At 39.5% G+C, this 22344-nt stretch overlaps 2 protein-coding genes across 15 annotated transcripts in view; one reads left to right on the top strand and one right to left on the bottom strand.

The window, feature by feature from the left end:
* Positions 1-20724, bottom strand: part of LOC143677561 (uncharacterized) — a 28669-nt gene extending 7945 nt beyond the window's left edge. The window contains exons 1-3 of the mRNA XM_077153609.1: positions 20552-20724; positions 11590-11671; positions 10917-11077 (exon numbers count right to left, since the gene is read on the bottom strand). Of these exons, the coding sequence (XP_077009724.1) occupies positions 10917-11077; positions 11590-11667 (239 nt within the window). The 5' untranslated portion in view covers positions 11668-11671; positions 20552-20724. The remainder of the gene's footprint in view (positions 1-10916; positions 11078-11589; positions 11672-20551) is intronic.
* NCKAP5 (NCK associated protein 5) overlaps positions 1-22344 on the top strand; it is a 1072936-nt gene that overhangs the window by 889637 nt on the left and 160955 nt on the right. The window lies entirely within an intron of this gene.

Genomic DNA, 22344 nt, shown 5'->3' with positions numbered 1-22344 from the left:
TCGTCACTTTCTCTTTGACCTCTGACATTCTAACTAGTAAGTGTCTTGGAGAACGCCTATTTGGGTCTAATCTCTTTGGGGTGCGCTGCACTTCTTGGATCTGTATTTTAGGTCTTTCATAAGAGTTGGGAAATATCAGTGATAATTTCTTCCATTAGTTTTTCTCCTCCTTTTCCCTTCTCTTCTCCTTCTGGGACACCCACAACACATATATTTGTGCGGTTCATATTGTCCTTGAGTTCCCTGATACCCTGTTCAAATTTTTCCATTCTTTTCGCGATAGTTTCTGTTTCTTTTTGGAATTCAGATGTTCCATCCTCCAAATCACTAATTCTATCTTCTGTCTCTTTAAATCTATCATTTAGGTATCCATTGTTTTTTCCATCTTTTCTACTTTATCCTTCACTTCCATAAGTTCTGTGATTTGTTTTTTCAGTTTTTCTATTTTCTTTTTGTTCAGCCATGTCTTCTTCATGTCCTCCCTCAATTTATCGATTTCGTTTTTGAAGAGGTTTTCCATTTCTGTTCGTATATTCAGCATTAGTTGTCTCAGCTCCTGTGTCTCATTTGAACTATTGGTTTGTTCCTTTGACTGGGCCATATTTTCAATTTTCTGAGCATGATCCGTTATCTTCTGCTGGCATCTGGGCATTTAGTCAGCTTTCCCTGGGTGTTGGACCCAACAGGTTGAAAGATTTTTCTGTGAAATCTCTGGGTTCTGTTTTTCTTATCCTGCCCAGTAGGTGGCGCTCGTGGCACACGTTTGTCTGCGGGTCCCACCAGTAAAAGGTGCTGTGGGTCCTTTAACTTTGGAAAACTCTCGCCGTGGGGGAGGTTCACCAGCTGAAGTGGCTTGGAAGAATGCCAGCTGGCCCGGGGGTCCGAACGCGGGTAGGGTCGCCGGCCGCCGCAGCCCGGGAGAGCACTCGTCTGAATTTCCTATTCAGCCCGGGGCGCCAAGCGTGGCGGGAGGGCGCCAACTGCCGCGGCCCGGGAGAGTGCACCGTTCCCAGCTGGACCGGGGAGTCACATGTTTGGGAGGGATCCCGGTCACCGTTTTCCGTGGCCTGGGGATTTTCAATCCAATTCTCTCAGTTGGTCCGGGGGGTCGCGCGTGGTGGGGGCGCCAGCTGCTGCGGCTTGAGGGGACCGCCTGCCCAATTCTCCCAGCCGGCCCAGGAAGGAGGGGGGGAGGGACTCCGGCCGCTTGTCGCCCCGCCCGGGGAAGCCCGCGCCCCTTGGCGATCTCACCAGAGCGGGTTCTCTCAGCCTGTCACCCATTCCAGGGTGGGGTACGCTGTCTTTTTTATCTCTGTCGTGGCTCCAGGAGCTGTTCTGTATCGTTTCTACTCCCCTAGTAGCTGTTCTGGAGGAGGAACTAAGATCCGCGCATCTTACTAAGCCGCCATCTTCCTGTTTTTAAAAAGCCACGTAACACCCTTTTAAAAGCCATTCTGTTTCTGGTACATCACATTCCGGCACCTAGCAAACTAAAACAAGGGCCATTTGGCTGTTAACATTTAAGTGTGTTTATTCTCAGCCCCAGAAATGTAGGTTCTTGGCATCTCTCCTTCAGAAATGATTGCAACATGTACACATATGTTCATTAACGGCATTGTTCAAAAGAACAAAGAGTTGGAAACAACAAAAATAGCTCTCAATGGAGAAAAAGTTAAATAAGGAAGGTCACCATGTGATGGAACACTAAGTGTACAGCAGGAAAAACGAGTAAGATTGATCTACATGTAAAACATGGAAAGATTGCCAAAATATTCTATTATTATAAAAAAGAGTTGCAAAGTGATATACCTAGTGCCATGCCATTCATGTTTTAAAATAATGTGTGTTAGTCGGTGTTGGTGAATTACATGCATAGCAAATGCTCTTCAATGAGCCACACCAAATATAAACAGTTGCTACCTCTGGGAAGAATGGGATTGTTTGTGAGGTATAGAAGGGGCATTTTTAAAAAGACTTTCACTTTTATTCTATACACTTCTCCATTGTTTAAAGTTTTGTTGTAAGAATACATTCGTATATTGTATAATTTTTAAAGAGTTTTAAAAAGCGTATGCCAATGATTCTCTTCATATTCTTTTGATAATTTTGTTCCATTAAAACCTCAGGAAATGATGGGTAAGATGAGTGGTGAATATGTACCCTTGTCACTTCCAGTGACAAAAAAGTAGCCCTGTATTATTTTCCATCCTGCTAAATGCAATATTCAAGATATTCAGTACCCAAATTGGAGAGTAACTCAGGTCCCTACATTCCACCTTGTCCGTTGTCCTTTGCATTGAGACACTGTTTACACTGTGGAGTTCCTGTTGCCCTGCAAGGAGAAAGTTTGTGACCCATTATCTGTCATTGGCACCTTAGCATAATTACTAGACAAGATGCATCAATAAGCCAATTTAGTACTCCCAACTTGCCTCCACCACCCCTCTCTAAAGCAATACAAAACAAAACAAATAATAATAGTGATAGACCTGGAAATTCCACTTATATGAACTTTGCATATTTGTTTTTACCTCCATGTATCCTGGTAAAGATACATATATATTTTTAATTGGAAAGGGTGTGTAGCAATGGATTTTTTTCAATGTAGGCTTAAGAGAGAAAAAGGAAGCCAAGAGAAAGGAAAATCGAGACATTAGAAATGCCCATCCTTATCCATTAGAAGAAAAGAATCAGGTTTGTGTTAGAGGAACATAAAGCTTTGGTTTTATCCGTCATGTCTTTGGACTGTGGTAGGAACTAAGGCCAGAGGTGGTGGGGTCAACATCACAAGTCATGAAATCTTGAAGACCCTAAAATTTGGCTTGAGCACCAGGCAGAGATGTAAATAAATTCCTCTTACTGCATATATCAACAGCCACAAAGCAAAACTAATGATAGGTATGTTTCCTACTGAAATTGTGGAAAAGAGAAATTTGAGAAGTTTCTCAAGATCAGTGATTCTCAACTGGGAGGTCCCTGAGACAGAAGCATCTGCCTCACCTGGGCACTTATTAGAAACACATATTCTCAGGTCCAGCCTAGACCTACCTATTGAATTAAACACTCTGAGGCTGCTGGGGCTCAGCAGTCTGGGGCTTTATCAGGTGATTCTAACGAACATGAAAGTTTAAGAATCCCTACTCTAGATCAGGAGTCAGTGAACTTTTTATGCAAAGGACCAAGTAGTAGATAAAACGGTTTTTGCAGGCCTTAAGGCCTCTGGCACAGCTAAACATTCTTTATAGTCAAAGCATCTGTAGACAGTACATAAATGTATGAGTATAGCTGTGCTCCAATTAAAACTTTAGTTACAAAACCAGGGATTTAGCCCTTAGGTACAGTTGTAGAATTCCTACCCTGGATAATAGAGGCCATCATGTATTGAGTATCTCCTGTGGGGCAGCTATGATGCTTTTTATTCATGATCTTACATACTTCCTCCAACATATGTAAGGCAGGCATTCTTGCCCCCAACTTAAAGATACTCAAATGAGCCTCTAACTAAAGATACTCAAATGAGCCTCTAACTTTCCCAAAGGCATACAGTTAGCAAGCCTAGAACTCAAACCTTATTTCTCTGCAAAGGCCATGCTTTTCACTTGGATCCTTAAATAAACAGAAATTAATTTCATTGTGCCCACTCTTACTAATATTAGATAAGTCAACTCTGACTGAAGTTTCCTTCATTTGCTGAGCCGATTTTATCACTTTAGGCAATGTGAAAGACTATCCCTACCTGCTTTTCTCAAGTTCTTAGTTACCTCTGTTTTTCAACCTCATTTCCTCTGTAAAATACTCTCTTAGCTGAGAGTTGAAGCACAGCTACAGGATTGCTGGAAACCCAAGTGAGAAGATGTTCCTTGCATTTAGGGCAATGCTGAGCCAGAGCCCACACAGGCCTCAGAATTTTTGAAAGCCTTTGGGTACATTGGGCATCTGAGGCAAGGCTCCTAGGAAAGATGGGACAGAAAATGCCCACAGCTAAACCCTGATTTGTTAAACAGTGTTGACCTGGCCTGAGCCAGCAGAGTCAGCTGTGGGAAGAAGGTTGTAAGTGTGCCATGTGAGAGAAATGGTTGCCTCCCAGAACTGGAAGAAACACTTGGACTGAGTGTCCTGTGATGAGAATGACTATTCCATGTGCACCCTGTGTGTTCCACGTACCACATCAGGTGCTTTACCTGCAGTTCTCTCCATTTATGCTCAAAAACTACTATGAGGAAATACTAGCTTTGTTTTACAAATGATAGAATAATCTCACACTGCTGGCAAATATCTCAGCCTGGGTTTGAACTTGAGTCTGACTTCAAAGCCAATGTGATTTGAACTGTTATATTGTAGTGTTTTCCTTATGGATGAAAAGCAGGCTCTGGGTCAACCTTGGGCCTCGTAAGGGCTTTTAAAGATCCAATAGGCAGCTCCATCAAATCTCAGCAACTCAGCCAAAATGCATTTTACCATTTCTCTTTTAGAGGCCTTTACTCACAAAGCAAGAATTGAAGTTGTGAGGCATACAACTTGGAGAATGAACGTTGAGGACAGTAGTTTAAATGAAATAAGCCAGAAATAAAAAGGCAAATATTATAATGCTTCGCTAATATGGACTAAGTATAACATACAGAAATTGAATCTGAAAGCATAAGTTATCAGGGTGAAAGCCTATTGTAAAGGTTCCTATTGTAAGCTCTTACAGCAGTCACATCTGTTCTAGAATTGTAACTGTCTTTTCTAAATTCTGAGATGCTGAGCTCCTTGTGTAAACCTGATCATTCCCTGGAACTTCGGGTATTTGTGTGACACCTGAGACTCAGAGCTAAAGTTCTGCTTTGAAAGTCAGTATTACCCCATACAGCAACTGGTAAAAACATTTAAAAAGTCATCAGACTTCAACAAGAGATATGAGTGAAGCTGATCTGGGTAGGACTTAGGTAAACCAGCTAAAGGATAAAGGATGATATTGACTGTAGTTTAAAACTTCAATTTCTGTGTGAATCAAAGGAAGAAATGTTTTATTTGGTACAAAATTTATGTTTTCGGTAGCACACTAATTTAACTTGTAAGGTCTGTGTATTTAAACACGATAACTACATGTAACCTTGAATAGGAAGAGAGATCTTGTTGGTTTGTACAGGTTGGTGTGATGCCCTGATATATACCAGAGTAATCTGAGCAGAATAGGAAAAAGTATTTGCCAAGTTCCCTTGAGGGACTGGGGAAACGTGGAAATATTAAACTTCCCCACCTCGGGAAGACCTGATATTCTCACAAGCATTAGAGACTACCAGTTTGATGGACCAGGCTCTTGATCTTGGGAATTGCCCTTATGAAACTTATTTCTGCCAAGAGAAGCTAAGCCTACTTATTATTATGCCTAAGAGTTACTTCCAGAGAACCTCTTTTGTTGCTCAAATGTGGGCTCTCTCTGTGAGCCAACACTCTTCAGGTAAACTCACTGCCACCCCCCCACAAGTGGGATATGACTCCCAGGGGAGTAAATCCCTGACGATGTGAGACAGTACTCCTGGGGATGAGCCTGGCCCTGGCATCATGGGGTTGAGAAAGACTTCTTGACCAAAAGAAAGAAGAGAAATGACACAAAGATTCAATGGCTGAGAGATTTCAGATAGAATTTAGAGGTCATTCTAGAGGTTATTCTTATGTAATATATGGATATCCTTTTTCAGTTTTTGCTTTGGAGGAGCTAGAGGGGAAAACCTGAAACTGTTGAACTGAATCCAATAGCCTTGATTCTTGAAGATGATTGACTAACTATAGAGCTTTTAAGGTGTGACCATGTGATTATGAAAACCTTGTGACTGACATTCCCTTTGTCCAGTGTATGGACAGATGAGAAAAAAAGAAAAGAAAGAAATAATTGGGTGACAGGGAGAGCAGGGTATGAGATGTTTTGGGTGTTCCTTTTTACTTTTATTCTTATTTTTATTTTTTTGGAGTAATGAAAATGTTCAAAACTCGATTGTGATGATGGATGCACAGCTATATAATGATACTGTGAGCCACTGATTGTTCAATTTGGATGATTATATGGTATGTGAATATATAACATAGCTAAATAAAATTGAAAAAAAAAGTGAGTAATTGCCACTTAAAATGTCAGTAAGTAATTAGGTCTTTGTGATCTTATGAAGGTTACTCAATCTTTTCCATTATAAAATGTGACCATAGAAACTGGATTTACAAAAGTGTAAGTGAAAATGGGTGTCTAATTTTGACATATATCATGAAAATATACAATTCTGCATATTAGAGTTATTTCCTTACCCATATCAAAAGTATTTTTCTGGTTTGAATAAAATAAAATCTTTGTTATTGATAAAAAGCAAGAATCAGTAAAAGGGCTTCAGGGCCATGACCCAACACAGAGTCAGAGTCAGGTACTTTTCAATGTGGCCATAACTCATTAAATCATTGATCTTGTTGGACCATTCTTTGTAGCATAGATGTTAAGCACATATACCCTGTACCCAGAATAATTAGGTTTTTACCTTGAGCAAGTGATTTTGCCTTCCTTGGCCTAAGTTTCTTTATCTGTAAAATGGGGATAATGATCATAGCCACCTCATAGGAAAACTTAAATGACTATCTTATGGCCTGTAAAGACATTAGAACTGAAATGACACATAGGGACTCTGACTGTGTAAGTGCTCAGTCACTTTAATGCTTGCAGTTGCAATTATTTTTATATGGATGTGCATTCACACTCAGTCCCCGACCTAATGACAGATACCCATTACATGTAACACCTTTGCCATGTGGTCTTCTGCTCATGGATGACAAGCAGTCTCTTTTCCTCCTGCTTCCTATATGTGCACTTCTTGGCTACCCAGAGTGTCACTTTGTCCCTAAATGAAAGTCATTTCTCTTTCGAGGTCTCTGTGATCACCTTTCCCTTTAGCACCTTGCATAGTACCTACCATGTGGGTAGACTCTTACAAAGGTTTGTTGGACTAAGATCACATGGAGGCTGTCCTCAACTCCCAGGGGAAACACACTCTATTTTTTATTCCTTGATGCTATTAACTCCCATTGTCTCCACCTGCCTGGTGTAGGCTCTTTCTCAAGCCTCATTAACATGTTGTTGTCAAAACCCAGTAGTTCTGAGTAAGAGTATTACTATACCCTGGAAGGCGGTAACTGGAGTATATATTTTGTTGTCACAATGTTTAGAAGTCACTATTAACATTTAGTGGCATGAAGGCAAGGACACCAGCTATAGTCCTTTGTACCAAACTTTCTTAAAGTTTTCCATCCCAAGCATCCCACCACAGACCTTCCTGTGTGTGTATGATTAGCTGAACAGAGAAGCTAACACGGTTGTATATAGAAATGCAATGTGTTAGGGACATGGTTTTAATATAAGCTGAATTTTCTAAGAGTTTTTCAAGGAAAGATTGAACTTGTTTTATTTTTCATTTTACCAAGAATTGTTCACCGTTTCTAGAAAGCATGTCCCTGACTGCAGTGGTGCTCATCATGTTTGAGTCGCCAGCATGAGAATAGCTGTCAGAGTCTGCATCTGTGGCTGTTGTTTTGTTGGTGGTTCTACTGTGCAAGGATCTGACCACCTCATTATGTCCTGTATGGGAATAATGCCTGAGCATTTGCATACTGAAAAGCATACTGTCCTATTACAAATTACTTATCTATATTTTTTCTCTGGGAGTTAGCATATTATATTTTTTGACATTAAACTAGGTAGGTATGTCAGGAGCCTCCGAGATCACTCCCAGGTTTGATGATTTGCTGTCAAGGCTCACAGTACTCAGAATATAGTTGTATTCACAAATGAGATTTGTATGGGTCATAGTCTTTGAAAAGCAGCAAGAAGCTTCCAAGGATACTTTCTCAGTGGAGTCAAATAGCATGTACTTAATTCCTCCAGCAAAGAATTGTGACAATGCATGTGAAATGATATCTACCAGGTCGTTAGAGTCTCAGTGCCCTGGGTTTTTACAGAGGTCTGGACACTTAGGCACTGTTGCACAGCAGGTTACCAAACTTCCACACTCCCCAAAGGAAAGCAGGTGGTCAGCATAAATCAGATTGTTTGTATAAACAGTTTAGGCACATTGGACCACTCTTACAAGTTAGGGTGGTGAGAACCCAACTGTAATCCGTGTTCCCAGAGGCAGCCGGGGGTTGTAATCAGGCATTTTGAAGGGATGGCAGTCAGGCCTGCTATGCTAACTGTCAATGCAAGTAGGTTGTGCAGTCTCTGAATATTATTGGTAGACAGCTAATTGGAATTGTAAAGCATTTATTTACAGAGGACATTCCATGTGATTGGTTGATAGCCTTTGTCTTACTACACAAAGTAGCCTTCCACCTTCAGCACTCCAGAGAACTTCCCAAAGCTATAAATTGCAGTTGTTATTGGCTTCATGTGTCCAAATCAAGTAAGTTTAAGATTTAAAAAAAAGTCATACTTCCTTCCATCACCAACAGTCTGTTAATGGAATGGCATTGTAAAGAACATTCCTCTCCTATATTCCAGAAAAAAAACAGGGTGTCCTATTTTCCCTGCTTCTTAATTTAGTCATACACTGCCTAGTTTACTGAAAAAATGGAATTGCCACAGCTTCTCTCCCAATCCTATCACTACCCACTCCTTCTGAGGCTAATTTGAACCTCTTTCATAAACTTGAAAATCTCACTGATTGTTATTATATGTGAAAGACTTGACTTTGACTTGAGAAGTATCTTTTCCAACATCAGGATGAAGCACAAAGCATGTAATACAAATAAAACTATAATTTGTTGTCATCAAGTCATCTCTGATAGCCCCCTGGTTGACACCATGCTGTCAAATAAAATAATATCTTGTGCCATCCCTTCCTGAATACAATATGCATGAACAACAGGTGTGCTGGTTACTTGTTTTCTCATCATGGTGCATATTTCACACTCCATAACTCCCAAATGAAATACCATAGGAATACATAAAATTAAATGATTCTGAGATTTAAAGGGTTGGTGCTTTTTATGGCAAAGTAGGAGTCCATTGAAACCTTAAAAGGAACTGTAACTATAACTGTAATTATTAATGTTCCTAAATATGCAATGTTTATTTTTGCTTGAAAAAATTGACACTTGAAATAAAGAAGACAACCACACACACACACAAAAATGAGATGTACATAGGCAATGAGAGTGACACAATCTAGTAATTGGATTTTACAGAAGAAAGAAATTATCTTCTAGCTCCTTTTAAATGAGCAATTGAAAATTCAACAGAAGTGTAGCATTTTACAGTGATGTTCTTCTCTTCTTCCATTGCTATTTTCTAACTAGTCTTTGACCTTAGCAAGTGAGAACTAGAGCATGAGTGACTGAAAGGGGCTACGTCTGTAATTATATTTCTAACTGTTTAGGATCCTCTTTGCTGTAAACCGTACTCACACATTCATTTCAAGCCAGATGAACTTAACTAAAGTTGTGTTAAGTGATTTTTAGCACGTAAGTGCATTGTGTAGGATTCTGTGTTACCATCTGTTGTGGAACCAACCATTTTGCTGGCATAAAGCCACAAGCTTGCTTCTCCCATCCCATAATAAGACCAGGGACAGAAGTTAAAATGAAATGTGAGCAACGGTGAAACTTGAAACAGCTAGCCAAGCAATCCAGCTTTTTTGTGTTGAATTCTACTAATGTGCTCTTTCTTCTCCCCCATGAGTTGCCCTCTGTTACAATGGTTTGCTAATGGTAGCTTTGGGGTCCTTATGGAAAAGCTCTGTCACAATTGAATGGATTTCTATTGACTTTGCTGAGGATGTGAAATACTGTATTTAGAGATAAAATCAGATACTTAATATAACTGAAGAGGCCACTGATGTTTTAACTCTTAGTTCCTTTCTTCCTTTCTTCCCTATCGCTCCACTGGTTTTACTGTCTTCCTCTTAAGAGCAGACTCAGCAACCCAAGATGTGAACTATATCATTAACTAGACTTGTCATAAACTGTGTCATCCCTCATTATCATGCATTGTACTTTTGTGGATGGTCATCCTGGAAGTTGATGTTAAATTCAGTGGCTTACCTTGAACATGTTACATTTCATTAGCCACTCACCTGTGTAGAGACACGGGAGAGGGGAATAATTTGTCTGTGTCCTATGTGGAGTACAACGACGGCTGTAACATTATGGATTAAAGTCCACCTAACTGCACCTGAAGTAAAGAGGGTTGGCTAAACTTCATTCCACTGAAGTAAATGTTAGTTAAAGTTCTCTAATAAGCAAGCTTTTCTTTAACTACTTCTGCCTCCCAACCTTGGTCCTTATAGACTCACTATATCAGTCAGGATTGGGTAGATTATATCTTGGTAACAAACAACTTACAAACTTCAGTAGCTTCAAAAACAAAGATATCTTGCTTATGTTTTGTATCTCTTGTGGGTCAACAGAAGATATATGTATATCTGGAACACTCAGGAGACTTGTCCTGCTAGAACAGCCATCATCTCATACCATGCCAATCGCCATGCCTGAAATAGTTCTGGAAGGTTTGTCATCAGCTCTGGTCTGGAGCATTCCATCCAGATTTCATTGCCTGGTACTAGTCACCCAACTGATGGGAGTTGGGCCCAACCCAAACACCAACGGGTCAGGCAGTACATACTGACAACATTCCGAGAAGGAGAGAGAATGAAACATATTTCACAGATGCCCTCATGACCACCACACTCAATCAACACTCTTTTCCTCTACTTCAGAGACTAGCAAGTCAAACATGCTTTCTCAGCTTCTCTTTCTGCTTAGGAGTGACTACGTGGACCCAATTCTGGCCTACAAGACTTAGACAGAAATCTGCTATGGGGATTTATAGGAAAGCTTTTGCTTTCCAGATGAAGATGGACAGATGCAGATGTTCTTCATTCGCACTCACCCCTTCTTCCTACCTGGAAGGTGGAGGCAATTGGCAGGATGTGCAGCAGCCATGCTGGCCAGAGTCACACATGTAAAGTGGCAGAGCAGAGCATAAAGATGGGACGAGTGTGACCCTTGATGACATCAGTGAACCACTACAGCAGCCCTGGACTGCTCGCCTCGGAACTTCTTGCTATGGAAGAAATCAAACCACTATAAAGTTGAGACACTGTCAAGTCAGGCTTTCTGTGTTTTGCAGCTGAATTCAATCTTGATACAGTACTTATTTATATAAAACTCTCAAAGGGAAACATCCCATTCAAAAGCTCCTCTTACCCACCATCACTCCTAATAAATTCACATGTTTGGAGATTTCTAATACATGACTTGCCACAAACTACTTTTGTCACTTACCCTTTTGGCCAGTCTTTCATGTTGATTCATTTTATCGGTCAGGATAGGCTAGGTTATGATGTGGTAACAAATCACCCCCAAAATCTTGGTGACCACCTAACTCTGGGCTTCTTGCTGTATGAGAAAAACAAACTCTATATGTTTGAGCCATTACTTGTCTGCTTCTCTGTTTCGTATAGCCAGATACATTCTCTACCAGTACCATCCAGCATATTCTTAAATTTAAAAGGAAAACTTCCCCCTTCAAAAAGATGTAATGTCCGAGGTGTGAATGTTTTCAGGTTTGCTTACCAAAGCGTAGTCTGGAGAAGTGATTCCAAATAATACTCTGTGAAGGGTTCCCAGCCTGTCTCCCATGGTCAGTACCATACAGCTGGGAAAAAAAAAAGATTTGCTGAACATAAATTTTGTAACCTTTCCTCCCCGTCTTCTTTCAAAATTGAAGGACTGTCTAAAAGAAATCCTTTAATAAAAAAATAGAGCTTCCATTCTGGGATAAAATTGTGTCAGTCTTGTTTTCAAGTCTTATTGCAGTACCTGGGGCATTTACAAAATAAAAATCTGTTGGAAATAAAATGAAGGGAGGGAAGAGAATATATTGTGGCTCCGGAAGCTATATAAAGACCTTGAAACTAGCTATAAGAATAACTCTTTTTGCCCCAAGAAGTTTGCAGAATGAAGCACAAGTCTTTCAAAATGCAAAACGCTTTAGAACAGAAACTGTAACTTGTTCAACATTAACCTTGACGAATTCAAGTTCTGTCACGTGAATGAATGAATGGCTCCACTTTTGAGAATTCTGGACCTTGAACATCCAAATTGAAGTACGGTAGCAGAAAATTATCTTTATCTCTTTCTTTCTACTTTTACCTTTCATCCCCATTCTTTCTTTAAATTTTTAACAGATTAAGTGAATGATTGGGGCACATAATCTAAGGAGAAAGCCTCTTGGAAAGCAGTGTCGGATTCCTCACTCATCACCACCTGAATGCTCCAGAAGGACAGTGCTTTGCTTTATAACTATCTATTGATCTCTCATATCTTTCTCAAACCTTGACTCTTCTTTTCCGCCTACAGGCAAAGGGTGAGCATTGGATAATAGTACTAATTTTCCAGACATCTTCACACGTTTTCATGGCCTTTTGAAGTTTGAAAATAGTTTCTCCCTGAGCCCACCACAGCTAAAATGCCATTCAGGGTTTAGTTAGCAACAGCACATAATCATAGCTGTGGAGCTCAGCCTGGCAATGAAAAGAAAGCTAAATGATTTCAGTAGAGACTCAAATTAACATGCATTCCCTGCCCAACCAGCCCCTGCACCTCTAGGTTTTGCCTGTAAATGACAGAATTTGAGTTGGCTGAAATGCAGCCATCCTTTTTCACATGTTTGGACATTCAGAGTCAGGACAGAAGGTCTCTCTATACTGCATGCAAAGGGAGAAGGAGGGCTGGGGGGTAGTAAGACAATTGGACTTCTTGACCATTTTTTAGCCATGGACCTCTTTTGCAAATTAGGATAGCTTCTGATCCCTTCCTCAGAACAATGTTTTTAAATGCATAAAATGAGAGACATGGGATTTGAAAGGAAGCCAATTATATTGAAGCGTAGTTAGGAAAATAGCACCAAAAATATATAAATGCTGGGGTATTATGTGTTCTTCATTGCTAAAATATGAAATAATAAGCTCATGTGGCAGGCTGAGCTTAACTTTGAAGTAGTAATGCACCTACATGATATTTCAATACATTTTCAACTATTGTAATGTGACACGAAGGTATCTGTGATTTCTGTTGGTGACAAAGTCACACAGGTTTATGCACCGTAATTTGATGTGCATATTTATAATGGAAGAAAATGCTGGATTTAAGTTGAAGGTGAATGAAAATAATGATGCAGTATATTCCCCTCCAAGATCACAAATGCCCTGCATTCCATCCACAGACTGGAACCTTAGATTAAGAATCCCTGAGAATCTGTATTATCCATTTCCCAGAAATTGCAAGTCTGTATAGCTACAAAACAAGTGTTTGTGTTCTTCCTACTATGTAGAGTTTAATATTTATCTTTAGAACCTATTTAGATGAATATAATTCATATATGATGTCATTCCTGACCATTTCTTAGTGGCACATGTACCCTGAGCTGTTCTCCTAACAGTGTCCTGTAGAGACAACCATACTGGGTTTTTCTTGGACCTCTTTCATCTAACAACCAGTTGTGGGACTATAGCTGCCTAAAGTGATTGTTTCTCTCCCTTTCAGCAAAGCTGCCTGGCCAGGCTTTAGGACCCTACCGGAGACGCTAATATAAACTTATACTCAGCAAAGGTCATCACTTGGATGATATCTAGATTTTTTTTTTCTTTAGCTAAAATCCATATAACATAAAACTTATCATTTTAACCATTTTTAAATGTACAATTAAGTGGCATTAATTACCTTCGTAATGCTATGCTACCATAACCACCATCCATTGCCAAAACATTTTCATCACCCCAAACAGAAACTGTACCCAATAAGTGATATTCCCCATTCTGCCCTCTTCCTAGCCCCTGATAACCTCTAATCTACTTTCTATCTCTATGAGTTTACCTATTCTAGATAATTCATATAAGTGGAACACACAGTATTTGTCCTTTTATGCCTGACATTTAATTTAGCATAATGTTTCAAGGTTCATCCATGTGGTAGTTATGTATCAAAGCTTCCTTTCTTTTTATGGATGAATACTATTCCGTTGTATGGATATACCACATTTCTTTATCCATTCATCTATTGATGGGCAGTTGGGTTGCTTGCATATTTTGGCTACTGTAGTTAATAATGCTAAAATGAACATTGGTGTCCAGGTATCTGTTCGAATCAATGCTTTCAGTTATTTGGGGTATATACCTAGTAGTGGAATTTCTGGGTTATCTGGAAGTTTTACAATTACCTTTTTGAAGAACCACCAAACTGGTTTCCATAGGGTCTGTACCGTTTTACATTCTCACCAGCAATGTACGATTTCTCCACCTTCTCACCAAGACTTATTTTCCTTTTTTTTTTAATTATACTCATACTAGTAGCTGTGAAGTGGTACCTCCTTGTATTTTTGACCTGTATTTTCCTAATGATTAATTATGTGGAGCATCTGTGCAGGTGCTAATTGGCCATATGTATATTTTGTTTGGAGAAATATCAAGTCAAATCTTCTGCCTATTTTTAAATTGAGTTTGTTGTTGAGTTGTATGAGTTCTTTATATATTCTGGATATTAAGCCGGTATCAGATAGATAATTTGCAACTTTTTTCTCCCATTTTGTTGGTTTTTCACACTCTTGATCATTCCCTTTGATATATCAAAATTTTTTATCTTAATGAAGTGCAACTTTATTTTTTTTCTTTTGTTTCTTGTGCTTTCGGTATCATATTAAAGAAACCATTGCCAAATCCAGGGTCATGAAGGTTTGTCCTTTTGTTTCTTTTTAATGGTTTTATAGTTTTAGCTCTCAAATGTAGGTCTTTGATCCATTTTGAGTTAATTTTGGTATATGGTATAAGGTAAGGGTCCATCTTCATTCTTTTACATGTGGAAATCCAGTTTGTCTAGCACCATTTGTTGAAGAAACTTTTCTTTCCCCATTAAATGATCTTGTCACCCTTATGAAAAGCCAATTGACTATATATGTAGATACTTGTTTTTAAAACCTGACATTGAAGTTTTCTGAGAAGAAACAAACAATGGCTTTATGGAGTAGTGTGCAAATTTTCAATGTTGGTTCTCCCATAAGCATAGTTTTAAGGGAGAGTAAATTTAAATTAACCTCTATATAAATGCAATAAGGTAAGATTTAAAATTAAGATTTTTTTGAACTTCCTTATAATATGCTAGAGGAACTGGTTTAGCTTGTCCCATTACATAGTGATAAAGCAGCTTTTGATAGCAGCAGTCTGTGATAAAATGATTATGGCAGCAGTGAGAAAGAATCTAATAAGGGAATTGATCTGCTGATTCCAATTCTGTAAGAGCAATCATCGATCAACATAAATGTCAATAATGAGATTGTATCGAGGACTGCCTAATTCCTTCAGATGATTCTAGGGTCTTGTGACAGGTTCAAAAAGTGGATGTGAAAATGAATTGAATGCTCTCACAACCACTCCATCGAACAGCAGCAGGCTATGTGGTACTTGGGTGCCACAGTAACAAAGTCCAGCTTGGTCTGGCATAAAATTAAGGAGAGAGAGATTACTAAAGGATTTTCATATTGTAAGATATATGTCACCAGTACCAGGCGGTAGCAATATAATAACAGCTATTATTATAATGAACAATTATGCAAAGTCAGCTCTTATTTAGTCATATCATTGAGAGAACAAGTCTATATAGTTCAGTAGAAGAGAAAATGGTCACCTCTCTGGGACTGGTCAGGAAAGGCTACATTAGGTAGAATTCTGAGGATGTCATCTGCTGTTTTATACACCACTGATTGCCTGCCTAGAGCTTTTACTTAGAATTAGACCTAAACTTTGTGCCATGTCAGGAACCACGGGTTGTGACAGGGTAAGCGTAGGTAAGTGAATCTCAGCCTCAGGAAAACCAGGTGGTGTTAAGGGATGTGGACTTGCTAAAGAAGAGGGCAGGAATGTCTGGGTGAGCACAGAGATGAGAATGTATGGACAAAACAGTGGCTCTGCTCACGTCAGCATGGGCTGTTCCACCATGTTGCGGGATGCCAGTGCTCAGCCCTTACTTGGGATTTTTTCCCACACTTCCTGTCAGGGCAGGAGCTCCTGCCAGGGCATGCGCAACCAGCCCCGCAGTGGGGGCTGGGAAGGAGAAAGACATTGAAACAGGCAGCAGTTCAGAGCAAGCCGATCCTGACATTCTGATGTAAAGCAATGGCGACTCAGCATTAACAAAAGGGCCCTCTGAAAAATATTTCCCTCCCTCTTCTGTTGCTCTTCGTTCATGTTCTACTTCAGCTGGGTACCCCGCTGCTGACTTCCCATCTTCTGAACTTTGGGGTCTTGTATTACAAATTGCCATCTCTTAAGTACTACCAAAACGATGGTTCTTTGGCCCAGGGGATTCTTGTATTAGAAAGCTGTTTCAAGACTGACTTTTCACATACACATTCAGCTCTCTAAAGATAGAAATAAAAAGAAAAAAGCTCTGCTGCTCTGTTAATTGAAAAATCATGTTAGTACTCACAAGTCCATAGTCTTATCCTGTTAGTTCGGTAAAGGAAACATAACTAGATCCTTCTTTGATTTTGGAGGGTCATTCAGAGTCCAAAAATACCTAGATCAGGTAATAGCTGGGGCTGGTTTATGGGCGTGTGACCTGCACAGTCACATGGGGCCTCATGCTTTGAAGGCGGGCACTTGGTTTAATGCTCTGCTCTCGCTGAAACCCATAATCAGTTTTTTTTTTTCCAGTGCCCCTGCATTTTCATTTTGCTCATGCCGACAAATTGTGTTACTGAAAATAGCTAACATTTATTGAGCACTTGTTAAGTCCCACATACCTTACCTAATTGGATTGTCACCACGGCCTTATAGATTCAGGAGTTATTCATTCTCTTGAATTTCAAATCTTCAATAAGCCCCTGTGAGCTATTATTAGCATCCCTAAAGGAAACTAAGATTACAGAAGACGAAGTGACTTGTCCCAAGACCTGCGCAGGTAGGATTACACCCCAGCAGTATGATACTGGGACCAGGGCCATCCTTCCTCCTTGGTTGTAGATGGAACAAATGAGGAGAGCTAATTTGTGAAGCAGAGCCCAGGATTTATCCTGAATGTTTAAATGCTAGTTTTATAGCTACATATTTGTTTTATATACTCCAGCCAATTGAGGGTTTGGGTCCATTGGATTGAATTAGCTGAGTTATATTGTAAATGTGATGAACATGGCCATGGCTTTTAGACCTGGGCATCACTATAACGTAGAGCTTGGTGGCCCACTGGCCTGGTGACCTCTTCTGGATTCAGTCCATGACTCTCAAAATAAGTGATTCACACTTTACACAAAGACTGAATTTTTATGCACTCAAGTTAGCATCTTATTTCGTTAGTTTTCGATCAATAGAAAAGTGTTTATGAAAAGAAATTTACTATCCCATATGACATGGCTGAACCAGAAATAGAGATGTGTATGTAATAATTGTTTTGGATCCCCTAGAATCATTAACATGGGCATTTGAGGAGAAATATCTGTGGTCTTCAAACTGCAGTCCCAGGGGAAAAAAGATATTATCTTTAGTGTTCAAAGCAAACTCTTAATTTTCCAATAATAATGACCGCTTGGGAATTGGCGTTTACCCATAGTTGCTCATATGAGTCTGAGAGCAATTTCTTTTCTCTCTAATGCTCATTTTTTTACAATATTATTTACAGATCTATAACCAATTCCTCTGACAAATAAAAACTCACTTTTGGTAGTCTCTGAGATTGAAAATGCTGCACATGACGAACAATGAAAGGAAACCTCAGAGAAAGATTATTTTGCATCTCTAAAGAAAGTTTCCATCAAAGCAGTTTATGAAAATTATAAATCTTTAGGGATTTGAAAAGATGGAATAATTTTAGGATTATGTTAACTGGCCAACTGTCTCAGAAGAAAACAGGAAGATTATGTTATTTGTATTGAGGCATCAAATATCTGCTTAATACCTCACAATTTCCACCCTAGGAGATTAGGAATTTCTCTTTTCTACCTTCTTTCTCATTGTCTGGTTCACATATTCAAGGTGTTGACTGTTTGATTAGAACAAAATGCCATGTGGCTGTAGAGTCCGAAGCAAAAATGATAGAAACATTGTTTATGTCCTGTGGATTTGCCTTTTCACTAGATTTTCTGATGCTGTCAAAAACTCTGAAATCTGACCTACAAATGTTTGTCTTATCATATGCATGTACTTGTCTCTTAGATGTTAACTGTTCAATCTTTAGTCAACTAGCTGGGGGATTTGCTGGGGAAACTGTGAGCTCTTTGGTGTTGAAAGTCTGGCATCATTTCTATCTCAGATGTTTGCAACAGCTTCACCTAACATTCCTGCAACATAAAAGCAAAATTGCAATTTAAATATTGAAAATTTTTAGCAAACTAAGAGAAAAATAAAACTAAATCCACTTGACTTGATGAATACTATATAATAGCTGGGAACTGCCATTTGCCAAGAAATGATTTAGCATGGTGAAATGTGTTTTACAGTTAATCCGTTAATGTCTGTTTTACACATTACCCTTCCCACTGTTAATATTGAGCAATATCGTAGGCTAGTAATTTTATGCCCTGTATTTCAAATTGCCATTAGGAAGCTGCATAAATAACAGTTTTCAGCTGCTCGTTTATAACACCACGAGGCATTTCTTACCATGGGGTAAAGTAACAGTGGATTTAAAAAAAATTATTTGGGGATAAAGCTATACGGGAACTGTGATACAAATCTGTAGCAACAAAGCCTATAAGGTAAACTAAAGTAATATGTCTGAAACCCTGATAATGCACAACTTAGTATTAACTATCAAGGAAGTGAGATTATAGGCCAACATTGAACATTCAGCACAGTTATTGTATTTCCATTATAGGCCTTCACAAATGTTATCAGATGACTGGAACTCCAGCAATTTGTCCTATTAGAATCAGGACAGTGGGTTGTGAAACACAAATGAGCACACATCACAGAAGACAGAGATCAGAAGTAATTATCGATCTCCGGAGTGCTGGCTGCTCTTCATACGGTTCTGGTGTGCAGGTTCTGGTGTGCAATATAACTTGCATTCCTCTAGTGAATCCCTGTCCCTTTAGGAAAAAAAACTTGCCAAGAAGGCATAAAATCTGTACTTGAGTCTACCATGCCTGCATTTCCTCCCAGCAACCCATCTACACCTCTTTTTCCAGAGCTTATCCATATTTACATACAGTAGTATCATAAAGGCACCCAGCCACATCCAGTGTTACAGGAAAAATATGGGCTGGACAAAGGAGTGGGAGAGAAGCATGTATTTCGGAGAGAGTGATAGCTTCAGATCCCAACTCTGCTTCTTACTCAATCCCTGTATTTCTTGACACAGGTTCCTTATTCCGGCTGATGCATTCCCCTCCTTGAATTGCATCTGTGGGCTTGCTGAACTATTTGCAGGAAAATGTCAGACTTGTCTTGTCTCTGGGCCTTTGCGTATCCTCTGCTCAATGTGCCCTTTCTTTCTTTCTTGGCTTCTTCACCTGAGTAACCATGTCTTGTTTGTAAAGTCTCAATTTAGCCATCACCCCTGCCGAACGAAGGGCTTACCCAGGTCTCATGCGTACACTGTGTTGAAGGGGCCTGGCCACTTGTCCTTGTGTGGCAAGCACAGTGCATTCATTGTTGTGAATCCTAAATCCCATGTCCCCATGTCCAGGTTCAAATCCTGTGTCTTGAACAATTAGTTACTTAACCCTTCTTGTCCTCTGTTTTTTTCATCTGAAAAACAGAGGCCATAATAGTTTCTACCTCATAAGTTGATTGTAATGATTAAATAAATACATATCTGTAAGAAGTTAGTATAACACCTAGCACGTCGTAACCATTCTATCAGTTTTCGTGTTTTTCTGCATAGTTTTATTTTTCAGTGTAGAGATCTAAGAGAAAGCAGCATCAACATCAATAATGATATCAATAGTACTAATAAGGAAATAATAATAATGAAAGGGAAACTGTTTTTGAATAAATTAATTACATGTGCATCTAGTAAGCAGATATCACATTGTCCTTGGAAGTATTTCTTTTTTAAAAATCCTATGCAATTCATTCTGTTGTCTAATCAATTTGCATTGTTGTTTTAATAAAAAATAAAAACACTTTTTTTTTAAAATAACAAACCATCATTAACCAGATTTAATTGTAGATTTAAACATATGAACTCTGCAGTCAGATTACCTGGGGTTCAAACCCAAATAACATGACCTTAGGCAAGAGTTTTCATTCTCTGCCCCAGTTTTCTTCACCTGTAAAATGGGGAGAATAATCCTCCTCATTATGGATTGTACTGAGGATTTAAAATGATACTTTATATGAAGCATATACCTGGTGCTAAAAAGAGCTCAATAAATGTTCACAGCTATTATCGTTACTGTTATTATTATCATTTCGTTCTCAATTGTCTGCCTTTAAAGATGGTCCAGAGTAGGAGAATTCCCAAGGAACACATTTCACCTGATGGGAGTGACCCAGATAGTGGGTTTCACACTTAGGCAGAAATAAGAGATTTCCCTAGGACTCACCTAGCAAAAGGACCTTCACGGGAAAAGCAAACAGAATGAGGTGGAAAGAGTTTGGATTTAGAAGGTAGGAAGACCTGAGAGAAAATCCTGGCTCTTCCACTTATGAACACAGCCTTGTGACTTTGGAAAAGTTCCTTAGCTTCTTTCTGTTTTCTTGTTTCTTCCTGACAGCCTCTTCCTCACTGTGGGGTGAGGCTTCACGAGGTAAGATTAGGGAAGGAACTTCAGACGGTGCCTCCTTCCTCCACAGAGCATGAGATAGTTGACGTTTTGGTAGGAAATGGTGCAGTGGACCATCAATACAGTTCCTTTTAGATCTCAGAGAAATAGAAAGTCAAGTTTGTCTGCTTGTCTCCTCGCCAGTTTAGTTCAGTGAAATCAGAGGGAAAAGTAATTTGTTCCCCCAAATTGTCAACACGTAGAAAGCCAAAGGGCCAAGAGACAATTCAAAAGTAACACTTGATTAAAAATCCAAAATGTAGTGTAGATAATTTTACAAAACAGTGGGGGGCAATTGGAAAGCACTTATTAAAGTACCTGTTAAAGTAATTACTGATAAAAATGGAAATTTCAAGACTCTTCTGCATCTCTAGATCCCAGAATAGGCTCTGGCAGGTTCTGTGCCAAATCACTTCCTGCCTCAGATCAGAATCACAGAAGACAACGAAAGAAAAGCTCCAGAAGTTTTGGTATTGGCAGGCAAGTGCGAATCGCCCTAAGGAAACTTAACTGGCTTCCCATCTACCTACAGTCCAGCTAATCCTGTGCCTGATTTCCCAGCTTTCTGTCGCTTTGCTCTTAGATCTAAAATATTTCTGGATTCTTTTGTTTTGTTTTGTGTAAAGACTTCAGACCAAGAAATTTGGGGGGTTGAGAGTAAGAGCTAAGCCAGTGTTGCCCGAGCAGTTTTTGTATAGAGTATTAGCTTATGCATATTTCATGTGTTGTTTACAGTCTGATGCCCCAGCCCCCATCAACCTGATTCCACCATAATTTTTTTGGCTTGTTCTGCCTTAATGATTCTTGTATGTGTTTTTCTTGTCTGAGCTCAGGTATCGTTGTTATCATAAGCTCCACTAATGTGTGTCTCAAATCTGCTTCTAATCAGGACTCTGTACCTAGAAGATGTTTCATAAATGCTTCTTGTTGTACCAATTAGGGTAGAGGCTCCCAAAGGCAAGGTCCACTGCTTCCATCCTCGCCCACCTTCCTTCTGACTCTCCTCTCTGTGGGTCCCCAGGTGCTCTAAAGGGAAGTGTGACAGATAGTAGGATGGGTTTGAGCTACTCCAGAAATTGGTCTGAGCTGGAAAGGCCCTGAATAAATGTCCTAGTCACCAAACCAAATTCTTCTCCCTTAGGCAGCCACCAGATAATCAGGTTGTCATGGTAGCAGAGACCCTTGAAGAAAGTTTTGAATATAGCTGTGGAATAATTGTTACAAACGCCTTTTATAACCTTGGATCCTGGAAAAGTAGAAAAGAGGCTGTAGAGCTTTGTCATCTGCAGAGTCACTATCCAGAGTGAAACAGAACATGCTCAGGGCACCTAAAGATAGATATGCAAGGCCAGTCTAAGAGTTGTGGGGGAAAATAGTAATTGCAGCAAGGGCTGTGGTAGATGGCTAAAAAAAATAGCTATAAAAATTTTAGACTCTGAAGTGAGATCAAATTATGGTGGACAGATTTTTCAAAGGACCTTTAAGAGAACATTTCAAAGGTACTCTCTTCTTGTCACGTCAGCATGATGGTTGAAGGCAGGTATTATGTGGTATCTTTGTAGCCTGAAATGGAA

This window comes from Tamandua tetradactyla, chromosome 3 (genome assembly GCF_023851605.1).
Source record: "Tamandua tetradactyla isolate mTamTet1 chromosome 3, mTamTet1.pri, whole genome shotgun sequence".
NCBI lineage: Eukaryota > Metazoa > Chordata > Mammalia > Pilosa > Myrmecophagidae > Tamandua > Tamandua tetradactyla.
This window is presented reverse-complemented; position numbering and strand designations above follow the sequence as displayed.